This window comes from Orcinus orca, chromosome 3, assembly GCF_937001465.1.
Source record: "Orcinus orca chromosome 3, mOrcOrc1.1, whole genome shotgun sequence".
NCBI classification, from domain to species: domain Eukaryota; kingdom Metazoa; phylum Chordata; class Mammalia; order Artiodactyla; family Delphinidae; genus Orcinus; species Orcinus orca.
The window spans coordinates 83,653,492-83,671,180 of NC_064561.1; the positions used below are offsets into that span (position 1 = coordinate 83,653,492).

Sequence of the window (17,689 nt, forward strand, 5' to 3'; positions counted from 1 at the left end):
AATTGCTTATTATTAGTTCCAGTAGTAGGTTTTTTTTGTTTTGTTTTTGGTCTTTCCATAGATGGTCATTCTACAGTTACTTGCAAACAAAGACAGTTTTGTGTCTTTCTTTCCAATATGCATGACTTTGTTTCTTTTCTTGTGTTCCTGCATTAGCGAGGACTTACAGTGTGCTATTGAAAAGCAGTAGTGAAAGGGGACATCCTTGCCATACTCCTGATCTTAGTGGGAAAGCTTCTCACCATTAAGTATGATGTTAGCTGTAGATTTTTTGTAGATGTTCTTTATCAGGTGAGGAGGTTACTCTCTATTTCTAGTTTGCACAGTGTTTTATCATGAATGAGTGTTGGATTTTGTCAAATGCTTTTTCTGCATGTATTCACACAATCATGTGGTTTTTCTTCTTTAGCCTGTTGACATGATGGATTACATTAATGGCTTTTTGAATGTTGAACCAGTCTTGTGTACCTTGAATAAAACCATTTGGTAGCGGTGTACAGTTCTTTTTACACATTGTGTTGATTTTATTGGCTAATACTTTGTTGAGGATTTTTACATCTATGTTTATGAGATATTGGTCTGTTGTTTTCTTCTCTTGTAATGTCTTTGCTTGGATTTCATATTAGGATAATGCTAGTCTCATATAATGAGTTAGGAAGTATTCCCTCTGCTTCTGTCTTGTGGAAAAAAAAAATTGTAGAGCATTGGTATAATTTTTTCCTTGAATGTTAGGTAGAATTCACCAGTGAATCCATCTGGATCTGGTGTTTTCTGTTCTCTAAAGTTATTGATGCAATTTCATTAAGTGATATAGGCCTATTCAGATTGTTTCTTCTTGTGTGTGTTTTAGCAGATTGTGTTTTTGAAAGGAATTGTCCATTTCATCTAGGTTATCAAACTTGTGGGCATAGAGTTGTTCATAGCATTCCTTTATTAAACTTTTAATTTCCATGGGAATCTGCAGTGATGTCCCCTTTTTCATTTCTGTTAATAGTAATTTGTGTCTTCTTTATTTTCTTAGGCTGGCTAGATGCTTATTGATTTTATTGATCTTTTCAAAGAACCAGGTTTTGATTTTGTTAAATTTTTTCTCCATTGATTTCCTGTTTTCAATTTCATTGATTTTTGCTCTAGTTTTTATTGTTTCTCTTCTTCTGCTTATTTTGGATTTAATTTGCTCCTCTTTTTCTGTTTTCCTAAGATTGAAGTGTAGATTATGGATTTTTTTTTTTTGCCTTTTTGTGTGCCTTGTAATTTTTTATTGAAGATGGACATGATATACTGGGTAAAGGAAAATAGACTTTTAGTAATATAGCGGTAAGGGGGAGGGGAAGCATTCTATAGTCTTGTGATTAGGTTTCAGTCTTGGTGAGGCTGTGTCCCCTGTACTGTTTGGGCTTGTCTGGTACTAGATTTTGGTTATGCATCTTTGGCAGGCCTATTAAGATGCTCTGTTCTCATTGCATCTTATCAGGTGGCGCACTGTTTTGATGTAGTCTCATTACTGATTATGTTCACTTGATTACTTGATTATGGTGGTGTGTGTCTGTGTTCTCAACTATAAACTTTTGTTTTCTTTTGTACTTAATAAATATTTTGTGGGGAAGATTTAGAAAATTAGAAAAATATTTATTCTTCATTATACCTTCAATTTATTCACTTATTTGTATTGCCTAAGTATGGAGTTGAAAGTTTTCTCTTTATTTAGCGGGTTATAATCTTTAACCATCATTATTTGTCCCAGATTTGGGCATTGAGAACCCCTTCAAGCTGCTTCTGTTTCCTTTTTATGATCTCAATAATCCTTTGAGCTTTTTAAAAAAAATGTTTATTTATTTATTTATTTATTTATTTGGCTGTGTTGTGTCTTAGTTGCAGCACATGGGATCTTCGTTGTGGCATGCAGGATTTTTTGTTGTGGCTCGCGGGCTTCTCTCCAGTCGTGGTGTGGGCTCTAGAGTGCGCAGGCTCAGTAGTTGCGGCACATGGGCTCTCTAGTTGTGGTGCACGAGCTCTAGAGTGCGCGGACTCAGTAGCTGTGGTGTGCAGGTTTAGTTGCCCTGCAGCATGTCGTATCTTAGTTCCCTGATCAGAGATCCAACCTGCATCCCCTGCATTGGAAGGCGGATGCTTTACCACTGGACCACCAGGGAAGTCTCTTTGAGCTTTTTTTTTTTTTCCTGATATAAGAAGATGGTCCAGGTTCATCAAATAATTTTCCTATCTCAGCCCTGGATTCAGCCATTACTTTAAGGAGCCCTGCTTCTTTTTAGAAGAGAATGATGTTTACAAGTCAAGATCCAGCTGCTAGGTGTGCTATTGGGGTGTTGTTCCCATGTATGTATACATACACACGCAGACACATGGATACATTTACACAGACACACGTATATATACATATATACTTTATATATCGATTTGCCCATATATATACTGAACAACATATATTCACATTGACACGTTCAATCCTTTTAATCCTACACCACAAGATTTATCCTAGTGTTCTCCCTTTCTGATAATGCGAGACCTGTCATAGTTAGTATTTTGACCTCTTAAGCTCTGCTGACCTTACTATTTAATGGCTACCTTTATTAAAGTACTTAATTGTCAGGTACTGTGCTAAGTGCTTTTGTTATCTAATTTGATCTTCTCAACAACACTGTAAAATCTTTGCAGAAGGAAAAATGGAGACTAAAGGAGATCATATAATTTTCCCATACAACTACTGAATGACAGAACTAGGGTTGGAACTTTGGTCTGTGTGAATGTAGTGTCTATACTCTTAACCATTGAACTATTTTTAGCTAGTGCTACTGTAAGCACATTTCTTTTGGCTTAACTCCTGAAGGAGTCGAGGATTGCTGGTTTACAGGGTATGCATATATAAAATTTTGATAAGCCCTGATATATTACCCTCCAAAAGGTTGTACTAGTCTGTACCTACCAACGTGGAGAGTGCCAACCTGCTGGCAATCTCCCTGACACTGAATATTGTCTATTATTTTAGTTTTGTGTAGTTTTGTTTTTTTCCTTAATCAGTTTTGAAAAATCCTTGTGCCTTTCCAGTCTCTTCATAACGAAGCCTATTTGATTATAGCTCTTCTCTCCTCAAAATTGTTTTATTGTTTTCTCTTATTCTTAGAAAACTATCCAAATGTTTCAGCATGGCGTTCAAGGAAGCTGTTTATAATACGGCCTCTCCCCACTTTCTGTACCTGAGTCCTCACTCTATGATCCAGCATGCCATATCTATTTCAGTTCTCTAACCACATGCTTTCTCTTGCTTCAGTGTCTTTGTATATATTGTTTCTTCTGCCTAGAACACCATTTTCCACTCCCTCATTCTCTATCTAGTCACCTTGCTCTTTTTAGCCAAGTTTTACTTATTTTTCAGTTCGCAGTTTAGATTTACTTCCTTGGGGCAACCTGTGATACCTTTTCTACATGGTTTATTAAATTGAAATCAAAGGAAACCTTACTGAGATATTAACTGTATCTGTGAAAACTGCCAAGTAAATTAAAAAGTATAACCAGCTTTCAAAATCTTATAATGGTTTATGGCAAACTACAATGTAGTTTAATTGTGTTTTTTTTCATAAAGTACCTGCCGGCCTGTCTGGACTTGACGCAAAGGACATTGTGGCGGTGCTGAATGAGGAGGGAGGCTATCATCAGATTGGACCAGCAGAGTATTGTACTGACTTCTTCATGATGTCCGTGACCATAGCATTCGCCACCCAGTTGGAGCAGGTGAGATGAGTGATTCATGAAGAACTTGAAAACATTTTATTTTTAAAATCTGTCTTTTAGGTATTAAAAAGACTTGCAAGTAGACTTACAAAAATAATTTAGAAAAATGTTTTCTTTCATATCAGAAAGCATTTTTGTTCTAGGAAAAGAATAAATTGGTATGATCTTGGTAGTAAGAGAATAAATTAAATCTCTTAGAATTTAGAAGAAAGACCATAAATAAGCATTGTTTCACATTGTATTGTGTGACATTGTAAAGACTGTTATGAAATGATTTTTTTCTAAGTGTTAAATACTTTACTTTTTGGAGAAATATACAATGTTGGGAACATTGTCTCAGTCAGACCTTAATAGCTGTCAGGTCTGGGATTAGATTTTACCTTATTTACACACTAACAAATTAGCCTACATGCTGCCAGAAGACAGAAGATTCTTGGGTCAGAGAGAAAGGAGTGTACTACTCTTAGCACAGCAAGCAACATGAATATCAGCATATTTCTTGCAGTTCCCCCTATCCCAAGTCCCATGGAGGTGACATAGAGGGGCTCATGGAGGTGACATAGAGGGGCTATGTCACGCATGGAGGTGACATAGAGGGGCTCAGGTGGTTGCTCCACACTCATTGGGAGTGTGTCACAGCTGAGGAACACAGAACTTAGGGAATGTACGACTTTTACTCTAAGTAGTCTAGGTCTTTGTCTGGGAAGACACGTTACTTTATGAAAGTTATGAGCTGCATAAACAACGCTGGGAGATGGCCTGGGTAAGAGTGGTCAGGGCCTTGCATTCTTGTTACACTCAGCAAGAATGTGCAGGGATGCTCAGGGCCTGTTGCCGATTGCTTCCTCCCAGCATTGGTACAACACAAAAGTAGCTGTTATTTCATTGTCCTTTTCAGGATCGAGTCCAGATTTTTTGACATTATGTTGATCTATAGCACCTGAAATAAATTAATACTTTAAAAAATAGAGAATATGGCTTATGACTTTAAATTTTTTATCAGACTATTCACTTTCTTAGTGGTATACATTTCCCAGATAATCCGCATTCATAAGTGAAATATGAGTTAGTGACCACACTAAATCTTTTTTTTTTTTTTTTCCACACTAAATCTTAATAAGATCTATCAGGTAAAGATTTTTCTCAGGAAATGTGTTTAGCTCTGTCGCACTGAATTCATGCCCACTACAAAAAGTACTTTTTATATATACGTATTCTTTGAGCTTTTTCTCTCCCAATTTGGTACTGTCATTTTCTCATTGACACTATATATATGTGATTTTGTCTCTCTCCATCAATTTCCTTTTTTTCCTCTCTTCAAAAAGCTCTGCTTGTGGATTGCCCCGGCTTAATATGCCACCCTGGTTGGGGAGGAAGCTAGATGTCCACTGTTTGTTCATTAACCACATCAGAACACACATTAGATAGTGAGTCTACTGTGTTTTTACTGTGTTATTATTAAATACCTGCAAAGTATTTTAAATTGCTACTTTATTTTTAAAAATATTTTTTCAACTCCCTAGGAAGGCATAATTTTACTTGTGTTATGTTTTGTGAAATAGGTATGTATTCACTACTTTGCTAATGTTGTAGTTAATCCTAGCACAACTTTAGGGGCTTATTATTTTCATTTTTGAGATGAGGAAACCAAGTTTTGAGAAAGTTTTTTAGCTAGTAAATATTCTAGGAATTTCTGACCATATGGTCACTCTCCACATCCTCTTGTTCTCATATTTTGCTTTCTTGTCTCTGAAGGGGTTTTGGAGTAAGATCAATTTGAGTTGGAATCTAATTCTCACTACTTACTGGCTTCTTTAACTTAGGCAACTTACTTAACCTTTCTCAGACTTGAATTTTCTCAGTTGTATGGTGGCAGTAGTACCAGCCTTGTGGGTGTGCATGAGGAATGAGATAAAACTAATGTGCCTAACATGTAGTTTGTATGTGTGAACCTATATTTATATAGTGAAAGCTTGTGGGTAATTGACCTACTGAATCCACGACTAAAACTAATACAGTTCTTGGTAATACAAAGTAACTTTTTAGGACAAGTCACTCAGTTTAGTTAAAAATAAAAAAACAGATTGATGTCTGGCAAGCTATTTGCTATCTCTGATAAAAATTAAGCCAAGTAGGTTCCTCAAAAGATTAAACAGAATTACCATAGAACCCAGCAATTTCACTACTGGGTATATATCAAAAGAATTGAAAACAAGGTATTCAAATAAAAACTTGTACATAAATGTTCATAGCAGCACTATTTACAGTATCCCAGAATATCACAGAAATAACCAGATGTCCATTTATGGATGAATAGATTAACAAGATAAATACACACACACACACACACACACACACACACACACACACACACTCTGGAGTATTATTTAACTATAAAAGAAATGAAGTACTGATACATACTACAACAAGGATGAATGTTGTAAACATGTTGAGTGAAATAAGCCAGACACAAAAGGTCACATACTGTATGAGTCCATTTATATAAAATATCCAGATGGGCAGACCCATAAAGACAAAACGCAGATTTGTGGTCACCAGGGGAGGGAGAAGTTATGGGGGAGTGGAATAGGAGTGGCTGCTCAGTGGTTCTGGTGTTTCTGTTTGGGGTGATGGAAAAGTTCTGGAACTAGGTAGCGGTGATGGTTGCACAACATTGTGAATGTACTTAATGTTCCTGAACTGTACAGTTTTTAATGGTTAAAATGATAAATTTTCTGTTATGTGTATTTTACAATAATTTTTTAAAACACAAAAATTAAGCCCAATAATTTATTCATCCCTGATACTGCTTAGTATTACTTGTTTGCTTTTTTCACTCTTTATGGACAAGCCAAGGATTTTAAAAAATAGTTTAGTTTTTTTCTTCTCAAGCTAGTCAAAGGTAGTGTGAGAAAGCATCTAGCAATAAACAAACATACCTTTCAGATGCAAACAAGTGACTTAGAACATTGATACTATAAAGTAGTAGAATGCAGGAATGAAATTAGAGTAAGAATACTGGATTGTGATAATCTTGCTTCCTTTTTAAATATTGAAATTAGGGCAAAAAACCTGTTTCTAAATCCAAGGATGATAAAGGATTTTTAAAAGCATCTCTTCTCTTAGTGGGAATTACTTAGAATTAAATGTGCTATGAAATATAAAAGGGCTATCTTTATTTCTTAAAATTTTTATTGCTTTCTGACTATGGAAGAAAGTAAAAGAAAACGAAAGTCTCTTTTAATTAAACTCCTCAGAAATAATCACCCATAAGAGCAGTATATTCTTTTCCTCAGATATTTTCCCATTCACATAATAGCTGACTATGTGCTAGGCCGACTTGTAGACGTGAACATGTATGATCTCTTTTAATCCTTCCAAGAACCCTAAGAGAAATGGAGGTACAGAGTGATTAAGTACTTGTCTAAAGTCTCATAGCAAGCCATTGGTGGAACCAAAGTTGAGGGTCGGGGCTTACTCCAGAATTTGCACTCTCAACAACTAAAAGTGTATAGGTGCTGGCTCTCAATAAACATAAATCTACATGATTAAAATCCACATGATTAAAATCTAATCAAACAAATACATTTTAAAGTATAGGATTAAAGTAATAACTTGCTTTGTATATAAAATATATTTAATATAAAATAAATAACTTTATTGACTATTTACTATGTGCTCAGTACTGGGTTGTTTTAATCTAAGTGGTTAGTACTTTTATTTTCACAAACTTACAGACTTACAAACTGTCCTGTAAGTTTTTTTGACCTAAAAATATTTTAGGTAAATTTCATGTCACTATTATCATTATTTAGGAGCCATATTGTTTGATAACTATAATATTTTTAAGCCATCTCCTGTTGCAGAACATGTCAGTTACTTATAGTCTGTTACTTTTAACAATGTGCTAGCAAACATTAAAGGTCTGTTAAAAGGTATTTTGCATTTTATGGGACAAGCATCCCATGTCTTCATGTCACATAGCCAGGAAACTACCAGCTTTGAGAAGTAACACTCCTAGTATGGAAGATATCCTTTCTTTTTTTTTTTTAATTTTGTATTAGACTGTAGTTGCCTTACAATGTTGTGTTAGTATCAGGTGTACAGCAAAATGATTCAGTTATACATACATACATATATATATATTCTACTTAAGTTACTACAGAATATTGAGCAGAGTCCCCTGTGCTATACAGCAGGTCCTTGTTGGTTATCTGTTTTATTTTATTTTATTTTATTTATTTATTTATTTTTTAAAGGTACTGGACAGTTCCCACAAATATAAAAGAACTCATAGAAAAGGGAAATACTTGAAAGTGAAATTCAGCCAATTAAGAAACAGGGCAAAATTAAGATTTTAAGAATTGAGAAGTCTTTTTTTTTTTTATATTTTTTTTTATTTTTTTTATTTTTTTAAACATCTTTATTGGAGTATAATTGCTTTACAATGGTATGTTAGTTTCAGCTTCACAACAAAATGAATCAGTTATATATACACATATGTTCCCATATCTCTTCCCGCTTGCGTCTCCCTCCCTCCCACCCTCCCTATCCCACCCCTCCAGGCGGTCACAAAGCACCGAGCTGATCTCCCTGTGCTATGCGGCTGCTTCCCACTAGCTATCTACCTTACGTTTGGTAGTGTATATATGTCCATGCCTCTTTATCGCTTTGTCACCGTTTACCCTTCCCCCTCCCCATAGCCTCAAGTCCATTCTCTAGTAAGTCTGTGTCTTTATTCCTGTTTCACCCCTAGGTTTTTCATGACATTTTTTTTTTCTTAAATTCCATATATATGTGTTAGCATACGGTATTTGTCTCTCTCTTTCTGACTTACTTCACTCTGTATGACAGACTCTAGGTCTATCCACCTCATTACAAATAGCTCAATTTCGTCTCTTTTTATGGCTGAGTAATATTCCATTGTATATATGTGCCACATCTTCTTTATCCATTCATCCGATGATGGACACTTAGGTTGTTTCCATCTCTGGGCTATTGTAAATAGAGCTGCAATGAACATTTTGGTACATGACTCTTTTTGAATTATGGTTTTCTCAGGGTATATGCCCAGTAGTGGGATTGCTGGGTCATATGGTAGTTCTATTTGTAGCTTTTTAAGGAACCTCCATACTGTTCTCCACAGTGGCTGTATCAATTTACATTCCCACCAACAGTGTAAGAGGGTTCCCTTTTCTCCACACCCTCTCCAGCATTTATTGTTTCTAGATTTTTTGATGATGGCCATTCTGACTGGTGTGAGATGATATCTCATTGTCGTTTTGATTTGCATTTCTCTAATGATTAGTGATGTTGAGCATTCTTTCATGTGTTTGTTGGCACTCTGTATATCTTCTTTGGAGAAATGTCTATTTAGGTCTTCTGCCCATTTTTGGATTGGGTTGTTTGTTTTTTTGTTATTAAGCTGCATGAGCTGCTTGTAAATTTTGGAGATTAATCCTTTGTCAGTTGCTTCATTTGCAAATATTTTCTCCCATTCTGAGGGTTGTCTTTTTGTCTTCTTTATGGTTTCCTTTGCTGTGCAAAAGCTTAGGTCCCATTTGTTTACTTTTGTTTTTATTTCCATTTCTCTAGGAGGTGGGTCAAAAAGGACCTTGCTGTGATTTATGTCATAGAGTGTTCTGCCTATGTTTTCCTCTAAGAGTTGGATAGTTTCTGGCCTTACATTTAGGTCTTTAATCCATTTTGAGCTTATTTTTGTGTATGGTATTAGGGAGTGATCTAATCTCATACTTTTACATGTAGCTGTCCAGTTTTCCCAGCACCACTTATTGAATAGGCTGTCCTTTCTCCACTATACATTTCTGTCTCCTTTGTCAAAGATAAGGTGACCATATGTGCGTGGGTTTATCTCTGGGCTTTCTATCCTGTTCCATTGATCTATATTTCTGTTTTTGTGCCAGTACCATACTGTCTTGATTACTGTAGCTTTGTAGTATAGTCTGAAGTCAGGAAGCCTGATTCCTCCAGCTCCATTTTTCGTTCTCAAGATTGCTTTGGCTATTCGGGGTCTTTTGTGTTTCCATACAAATTGTGAAATTTTTTGTTCTAGTTCTGTGAAAAATGCCAGTGGTAGTTTCATAGGGATTGCATTGAATCTGTAGATTGCTTTGGGTAGTAGAGTCATTTTCACAATGTTGATTCTTCCAATCCAAGAACATGGTATATCTCTCCATCTATTTGTATCATTTTTAATTTCTTTCATCAGTGTCTTATAATTTTCTGCATACAGGTCTTTTGTCTCCTTAGGTAGGTTTATTCCTAGATATTTTATTCTTTTTGTTGCAATGGTAAATGGGAGTGTTTTCTTGATTTCACTTTCAGATTTTTCATCCTTAGTGTATAGGAATGCCAGAGATTTCTGTGCATTAATTTTGTATCCTGCTACTTTACCAAATTCATTGATTAGCTCTAGTAGTTTTCTGGTAGCATCTTTAGGATTCTCTATGTATAGGATCATGTCATCTGCAAAGAGTGACAGCTTTACTTCTTCTTTTCCGATTTGGATTCCTTTTATTTCCTTTTCTTCTCTGATTGCTGTGGCTAAAACTTCCAAAACTATGTTGAATAAGAGTGGTGAGAGTGGGCAACCTTGTCTTGTTCCTGATCTTAGTGGAAATGCTTTCAGTTTTTCACCATTGAGGACGATGTTGGCTGTGGGTTTGTCATATATGGCCTTTATTATGTTGAGGAAAGTTCCCTCTATGCCTACTTTCTGCAGGGTTTTTATCATAAATGGGTGTTGAATTTTGTCGAAAGCTTTCTCTGCGTCTATTGAGATGATCATATGGTTTTTCTCCTTCAATTTGTTAATATGGTGTATCACGTTGATTGATTTGCGTATATTGAAGAATCCTTGCATTCCTGGAATAAACCCCACTTGATCATGGTGTATGATCCGTTTAATGTGCTGTTGGATTCTGTTTGCTAGTATTTTGTTGAGGATCTTTGCATCTATGTTCATCAGTGATATTGGCCTGTAGTTTTCTTTCTTTGTGACATCCTTGTCTGGTTTTGGTATCAGGGTGATGGTGGCCTCGTAGAATGAGTTGGGGAGTGTTCCTCCCTCTGCTATATTTTGGAAGAGTCTGAGAAGGATAGGTGATAGCTCTTCTCTAAATGTTTGATAGAATTCGCCTGTGAAGCCATCTGGTCCTGGGCTTTTGCTTGTTGGAAGATTTTTAATCACAGTTTCAATTTCAGTGCTTGTGATTGGTCTGTTCATATTTTCTATTTCTTCCTGATTCAGTCTTGGCAGGTTGTGCCTTTCTAAGAATTTGTCCATTTCTTCCAGGTTGTCCATTTTATTGGCATAGAGTTGCTTGTAGTAATCTCTCATGATCTTTTGTATTTCTGCAGTGTCAGTTGTTACTTCTCCTTTTTCATTTCTAATTCTATTGATTTGAGTCTTCTCCCTTTTTTTCTTGATGAGTCTAGCTAATGGTTTATCAATTTTGTTTATCCTTTCAAAGAACCAGCTTTTAGTTTTATTGATCTTTGCTATCGTTTCCTTCATTTCTTTTTCATTTATTTCTGATCTGATTTTTATGATTTCTTTCCTCCTGCTAGCTTTGGGGTTTTTTTGTTCTTCTTTCTCTAATTGCTTGAGGTGCAAGGTTAGGTTGTTTATTCGAGATGTTTCCTGCTTCTTAAGGTGGGCTTGTATTGCTATAAACTTCCCCCTTAGAACTGCTTTTGCTGCATCCCACAGGTTTTGGGTCGTTGTGTCTCCATTGTCATTTGTTTCTAGGTATTTTTTGATTTCCTCTTTGATTTCTTCAGTGATCACTTCATTATTAAGTAGTGTATTGTTTAGCCTCCATGTGTTTGTATTTTTTACAGATCTTTTCCTGTAATTGATATCTAGTCTCATGGCGTTGTGGTCAGAAAAGATACTTGATACAATTTCAATTTTCTTAAATTTACCAAGGCTTGATTTGTGACCTAAGATATGATCTATCCTGGAGAATGTTCCATGGGCACTTGAGAAAAATGTGTATTCTGTTGTTTTTGGATGGAGTGTCCTATAAATATCAATTAAGTCCATCTTGTTTAATGTATCATTTAAAGCTTGTGTTTCCTTATTTATTTTCATTTTGGATGATCTGTCCATGGGTGAAAGTGGGGTGTTTAAGTCCCCTACTATGAATGTGTTACTGTCGATTTCCCCTTTTATGGCTGTTAGTATTTGCCTTATGTATTGAGGTGCTCCTATGTTGGGTGCATAAATATTTACAATTGTTATATCTTCTTCTTGGATTGATCCCTTGATCATTATGTAGTGTCCTTCTTTGTCTCTTTTAATAGTCCTTATTTTAAAGTCTATTTTGTCTGATATGAGAATTGCTACTCCAGCTTTCTTTTGGTTTCCATTTGCATGGAATATCTTTTTCCATCCCCTTACTTTCAGTCTGTATGTGTCTCTAGGTCTGAAGTGGGTCTCTTGTAGACAGCATATATAAGGGTCTTGTTTTTGTATCCATTCAGCTAATCTGTGTCTTTTGGTGGGAGCATTTAGTCCATTTACATTTAAGGTAATTATCGATATGTATGTTCCTATTCCCATTTTCTAAATTGTTTTGGGTTCGTTATTATAGGTCTCTTCCTTCTCTTGTGTTTCTTGCCTAGAGAAGATCCTTTAGCATTTGTTGTAAAGCTGGTTTGGTGGTGCTGAACTCTCTCAGCTTTTGCTTGTCTGTAAAGGTTTTAATTTCTCCATCAAATCTGAATGAGATCCTTGCTGGGTAGAGTAGTCTTGGCTGCAGGTTTTTCTCCTTCATCACTTTCAGTATGTCCTGCCACTCCCTTCTGGCTTGTAGGGTTTCTGCTGAGAGATCAGCTGTTAACCTTATGGGGATTCCCTTATGTGTTATTTGTTGTTTTTCCCTTGCTGCTTTTAATATGTTTTCTTTGTATTTAATTTTTGACAGTTTGATTAATATGTGTCTTGGCGTATTTCTCCTTGGATTTATCCTGTATGGGACTCTCTGTGCTTCCTGGACTTGATTAACTATTTCCTTTCCCATATTAGGGAAGTTTTCAACTATAATCTCTTCAAATATTTTCTCAGTCCCTTTCTTTTTCTCTTCTTCTTCTGGAACCCCTATAATTCGAATGTTGGTGCGTTTAATGTTGTCCCAGAGGTCTCTGAGACTGTCCTCAGTTCTTTTCATTCTTTTTTCTTTATTCTGCTCTGCATTAGTTATTTCCACTATTTTATCTTCCAGGTCACTTATCCGTTCTTCTGCCTCAGTTATTCTGCTATTGATCCCATCTAGAGTACTTTTAATTTCATTTATTGTGTTGTTCATAATTGCTTGTTTCATCTTTAGTTCTTCTAGGTCCTTGTTAACTGATTCTTGCATTTTGTCCATTCTATTGTCCATTCTATCTCCAAGATTTCGGATCAACCTTACTATCATTATTCTGAATTCTTTTTCAGGTAGACTGCCTATTTCCTCTTCATTTGTTAGGTCTGGTGGGTTTTTATCTTGCTCCTTCATCTGCAGTGTGTTTTTCTGTCTTTTCATTTTGCTTATCTTACTGTGTTTGGGGTCTCCTTTTTTGCAGGCTGAAGGTTCGTAGTTCCTGTTGTTTTTTGTGTCTGTCCCCAGTGGCTAAGGTTGGTTCAGTGGGTTGTGTAGGCTTCCTGGTGGAGGGGACTAGGGCCTGTGTTCTGGTGGATGAGGCTGGATCTTGTCTTTCTGGTGGGCAGGTCCACGTCTGGTGATGTGTTTTGGGGTGTCTGTAGACTTATTATGATTTTGGGCAGCCTCTCTGCTAATGGGTGGGGTTGTGTTCCTGTCTTGCTAGTTGTTTGGCATAGGATGTCCAGCCCTGTGGCTTGCTGGTCGTTGAGTGAAGCTGGGTGCTGGCGTTGAGATGGAGATCTCTCGGAGATTTTTGCTGTTTGATATTATGTGCAGCTGGGAGGCCTCTTGTGGACCAGTGTCCTGAAGTTGGTTCTCCCACCTCAGAGGCACAGCACTGACTCCTGGCTGCAGCCCCAAGAGCCTTTCATCCACAGGGCTTCTTAATTTGGGATGATTCCTTGTCTATTCAGGTATTCCACAGATGCAGGGTATATCAAGTTGATTGTGGAGCTTTAATCCGCTGCTTCTGAGGCTGCTGGGAGAGATTTCCCTTTCTCTTCTTTGTTCTCACAGTTCCCAGGGGCTCAGCTTTGGATTTGGCCCCGCCTGTGCGTGTAGGTCGCCGGAGGGCGTCTGTTCTTTGCTCAGACAGGACGGGGTTAAAGGAGCCGCTGATTCGGAGGCTCTGGCTCACTCAGGCCGGGGGGTAGGGAGGGTCACGGAGTGCGGGTCGGGCCAGCAGCGGCAGAGGCCGGCGTGACGTTGCAGCCTGAGGCGCGCCGTGCGTTCTCCCGGGGGAGTTGTCCCTGGATCCCGGGACCCCGGCAGTGGCGGGCTGCACAGGCTCCCCGGAAGGGCGTGTGGCTAGTGACCTGTGTTCGCACACAGGCTTCCTGGTGGCGGCAGCAGCGGCCCTAGCGTCTCATGTCTGTCTCTGGGCTCCGCACTTCTAGCCGCGGCTAGCGCCCGTCCCTGGAGCTCTCTCAAGCAGCGTTCTTAATCCCCTCTCCTCGTGCACCAGGAAACAAAGAGGGACGTAAAAGTCTCTTGCCTCTTCGGCAGGTCCAGACTTTTCCCCGGACTCTCTCGCGGTGCACTAACGCCCTGCAGGCTGTGTTCACGCCGCCAACCTCAGTCCTCTCCCGGCGCTCCGACCGGTTATCTGTTTTAAATATAGTGCTGCATATATGTCAATCCCAAACTCCCAATTTATCCCTTCCCGCCCACCTTTCCCCTTTGCTAACCATAAGTTTATTTTCCATGTCTGCAGATCTGTTTCTGTTTTGTAAATAAGTTCATTTGTATCATTTTTTTCCCACATATAAGTGATATCATATGATATTTGTATTTCTCTGTCTGACTTACTTCACTTAGTACAATAATCTTTAGGTCCATCCATGTTGCTGCAAATGGCATTGTTTCATTTTTTTAATGGCTGAGTAATATTCCATTGTATATGTGTACCACATCTTCTTTATCCATTCATCTGTCGATGGACATTTAGGTTGTTTCCGTGCCTTGGCTATTGTAAACAGCACTGCAGTGAACATTGGGGTGCATGTATCCTTTCAAACCATGGTTTTCTCTGGATATATGCCCAGGAGTGGGATTGCTGGATCGTATGGTTGCTCTATTTTTAGTTTTTTAAGGAAACTCCCTACTGTTCCCCTCTGAGCATATTTGTGTGTGGATGATTTACTACCTTTACTTTATGTTTGCCTTTACTGGTGAGCCTTCCCATTTGTAATTTTCTTGTTTGTAGTTGTGTCCTTTTCTTTTCTACCTAGAGAAGTTCCTTTAGGATTTGTTGTAAAGCTGGTTTGGTGGTGGTGAATTCTCTTAGCTTCTGCATGTCTGTAAAGCTTTTGATTTCTCTATCAAATCTGAACAAGAGCCTTGCTAGGTAGAGTATTATTGGTTGTAGGTTTTGCCCTTTCATCACTTGAAATATATTGTGCCACTCCCTTCTGGCCTGCAGAGTTTCTGCTGAAAAATCAGCTGATAACCTTATGGGGATTCCCTTGTATGTTATTTGTTGCTTTTCCCTTGTTCCTTTTAATATTATCTCTTTGTCTTTAATTATTGTCAGTTTGATTAACATGTTCTCTGCATGTTCCTCCTTGGGTTTGTCTTGCGTGGGACTCTGTACATCCCGGACTTGGGTGACTATTTCTTTTCCCATGTTAGGGAAGTTTTCAGTTATCTCTTCAGATATTTTCTCAGGTCCTTTCTCTCTTTTTCTGGGACCCCTATACCTACATACGAATGAGTTCTGTTCTGAGAGTGCATTTGTAAGTACTATTTGTTCATAAGTCCAATGAAGTTAGCCTAGGTACCCAACTAACACAATCAGCTGTATAGTACTGTACTGTAATAGGTTTATAATACTTTTCACACAAATAATACATAAAAACAAAAAATGAAGAAAACATTTTTAATCTTACAGTATAGTACCTTGAAATGTATGGTAGTACAGTACAACAGCTGGCATACAGGGGCTGGCATCAAGTGAACAGGCAAGAAGAGTTACTGACTAGAGGAGGGAGAGGAGGTGGGAGATGGTAAATCTGAAGGATTATCAGCAATAGATGGAGGGTAAGCTGCAGTTTCACTCATGCCTGACATTGATGGCACAGGTTCTGGTTCCTTGCTGGAACCAGATGCATGTTTGCATCTTTGAAATTTCGCAACTTGAAAGTTCGTATGTAAGGGACTTACTGCATTGCGAATGTTGGTGCACTTAATGTTGTCCCAGAGGCCTCTGAGAGTATCCTTGCTTCTTTTCATTCTTTTTTCTTTATTCTGCTCTGTGGTTGTGATTTTCACCATTCTTTCTTCCAGGTCACTTATCTGTTCTTCTTCCTTGTTTATTCTGCTATTGATTTCTAGTAGTGTGTTTTTCTTTTCAGTTATTTTATTGTTCATCTCTGTTAGTTTGTTCTTCAGCTCTTCTAGCTCTTTATTAAACATTTTTTGTATCTTCTCAATCTGTGGCTCCATTCTTTTTCCAAGACCTTGGATCATCTTTCCTATCATTACTCTGAATTCTTTTTCGTGTAGATTGCCTATCTCCACTTCACTTACTTGTTCTTTTGGGGTTTTATCTTGTTCCTTTGTCTGGGACATATTCCTCTATTATGTCATTTTTTCTGTCTTTCTGTGATTGTGGTTTCCATTCTGCAGACTGCAGGGCTGTAATTCTTATGGCTTCTGCTCTCTGCCCCCTGGTGGATGAGGCTGGTCTTAGTGGCTTGTGCAGACTTCCTGGTGGGAAGGACTTGTTCCTACCCACCGGTGGGTGGACTTGGGTCTTGTCCCTCTGGTGGGCAGGGCCATGTCAAGGGGTGTGTTTACTGGGAAGTTGTGGGCTCAGGAAGGCTTTAAGCAGCCTGTCTGCTGATGGGTGGGGCTGTGTTGGTTGCTTGGCCTGAAGCATCCCAGTACTGGAGCCTAGAGGCTGTTGGATGGGGCCAGGTCTTGGTGAGAAAATGGTGGCTTCTAGGAGGGCTCATGCCAATGGGTACTTTCCAGAAATACAACCACCAGTGTCTTTATCTCAGTAGTGAGCTACAGCCAACCCCTGCCTCTACAGGAGACCCTCCAATACCATCAATTAGGTCAGGCCCAGGTTCTTATGAGGTCACTGCTCTTTCGCCTGGTTCCTGGTGCACACAAGACCTTGCGTGCACTCTCCAAGAGAGGAGTTTCTGTTTCCCCTGGTCCTGTGGATTTCCTGCGATCAAATCCCTCTGGCCTTCAATGCCAGATGCCTTGCAGGCTCTGCCTCCCGATTCCAGACCCCCAGGCTGGGGATTGTGATATGGGGCTCAAAACTTTCATTCCAGTGGGAGAACCTCTGAGATATAATTATTTTGCAGTTTGTGGGTTGCCCACCCAGCAGGTATGGGATTTGATTTTATCGTGATTGTGCCCCTCCTACCATCTCCTTGTGGCTTCTTGTTTGTCTTTGGATGTAGGATATCTTTTTTGGTAGGTTCCACCTTTTTTTTTGTCGATGGTTGTTCAGCAGTTAGTTGTGATTTGGGGTGTTATTCTTGAGAAGAGGTGAGCTCATGTCCTCCTCCGCCATCTTGTTCCACCCCCAGTAAACATTTCATTTGTGAAGGGCTCCATTTTCCCCCTGCAGCAGCTCCTTACAGTGGGCGGAAGACAGCCTTTTGTAACTTAATTTATAGGTCTCCAAGTTTTGTAAGAGTAGCTACAAAGCTTTTTTTTTTTTCCCATCAAAAGAAGTTATAGTAAATAGCTTGGATTAAGATTTTTTAAAAACCTTCTCTCATTTACAGAGAGGATGGTGGAGTAAG

The 17,689-nt window shown here is 38.3% G+C and overlaps 1 protein-coding gene across 6 annotated transcripts in view; it reads left to right on the top strand.

Moving 5' to 3' along the window:
* The window catches only part of CEP120 (centrosomal protein 120), an 85,887-nt gene that overhangs the window by 16,226 nt on the left and 51,972 nt on the right, over positions 1–17,689 (top strand). For all 6 annotated transcript variants that reach the window (XM_004267423.3, XM_049707171.1, XM_033423721.2 and 3 more), the window contains one exon: positions 3,602–3,750. In XM_004267423.3, the coding sequence (XP_004267471.1) occupies positions 3,602–3,750 (149 nt within the window). The remainder of the gene's footprint in view (positions 1–3,601; positions 3,751–17,689) is intronic.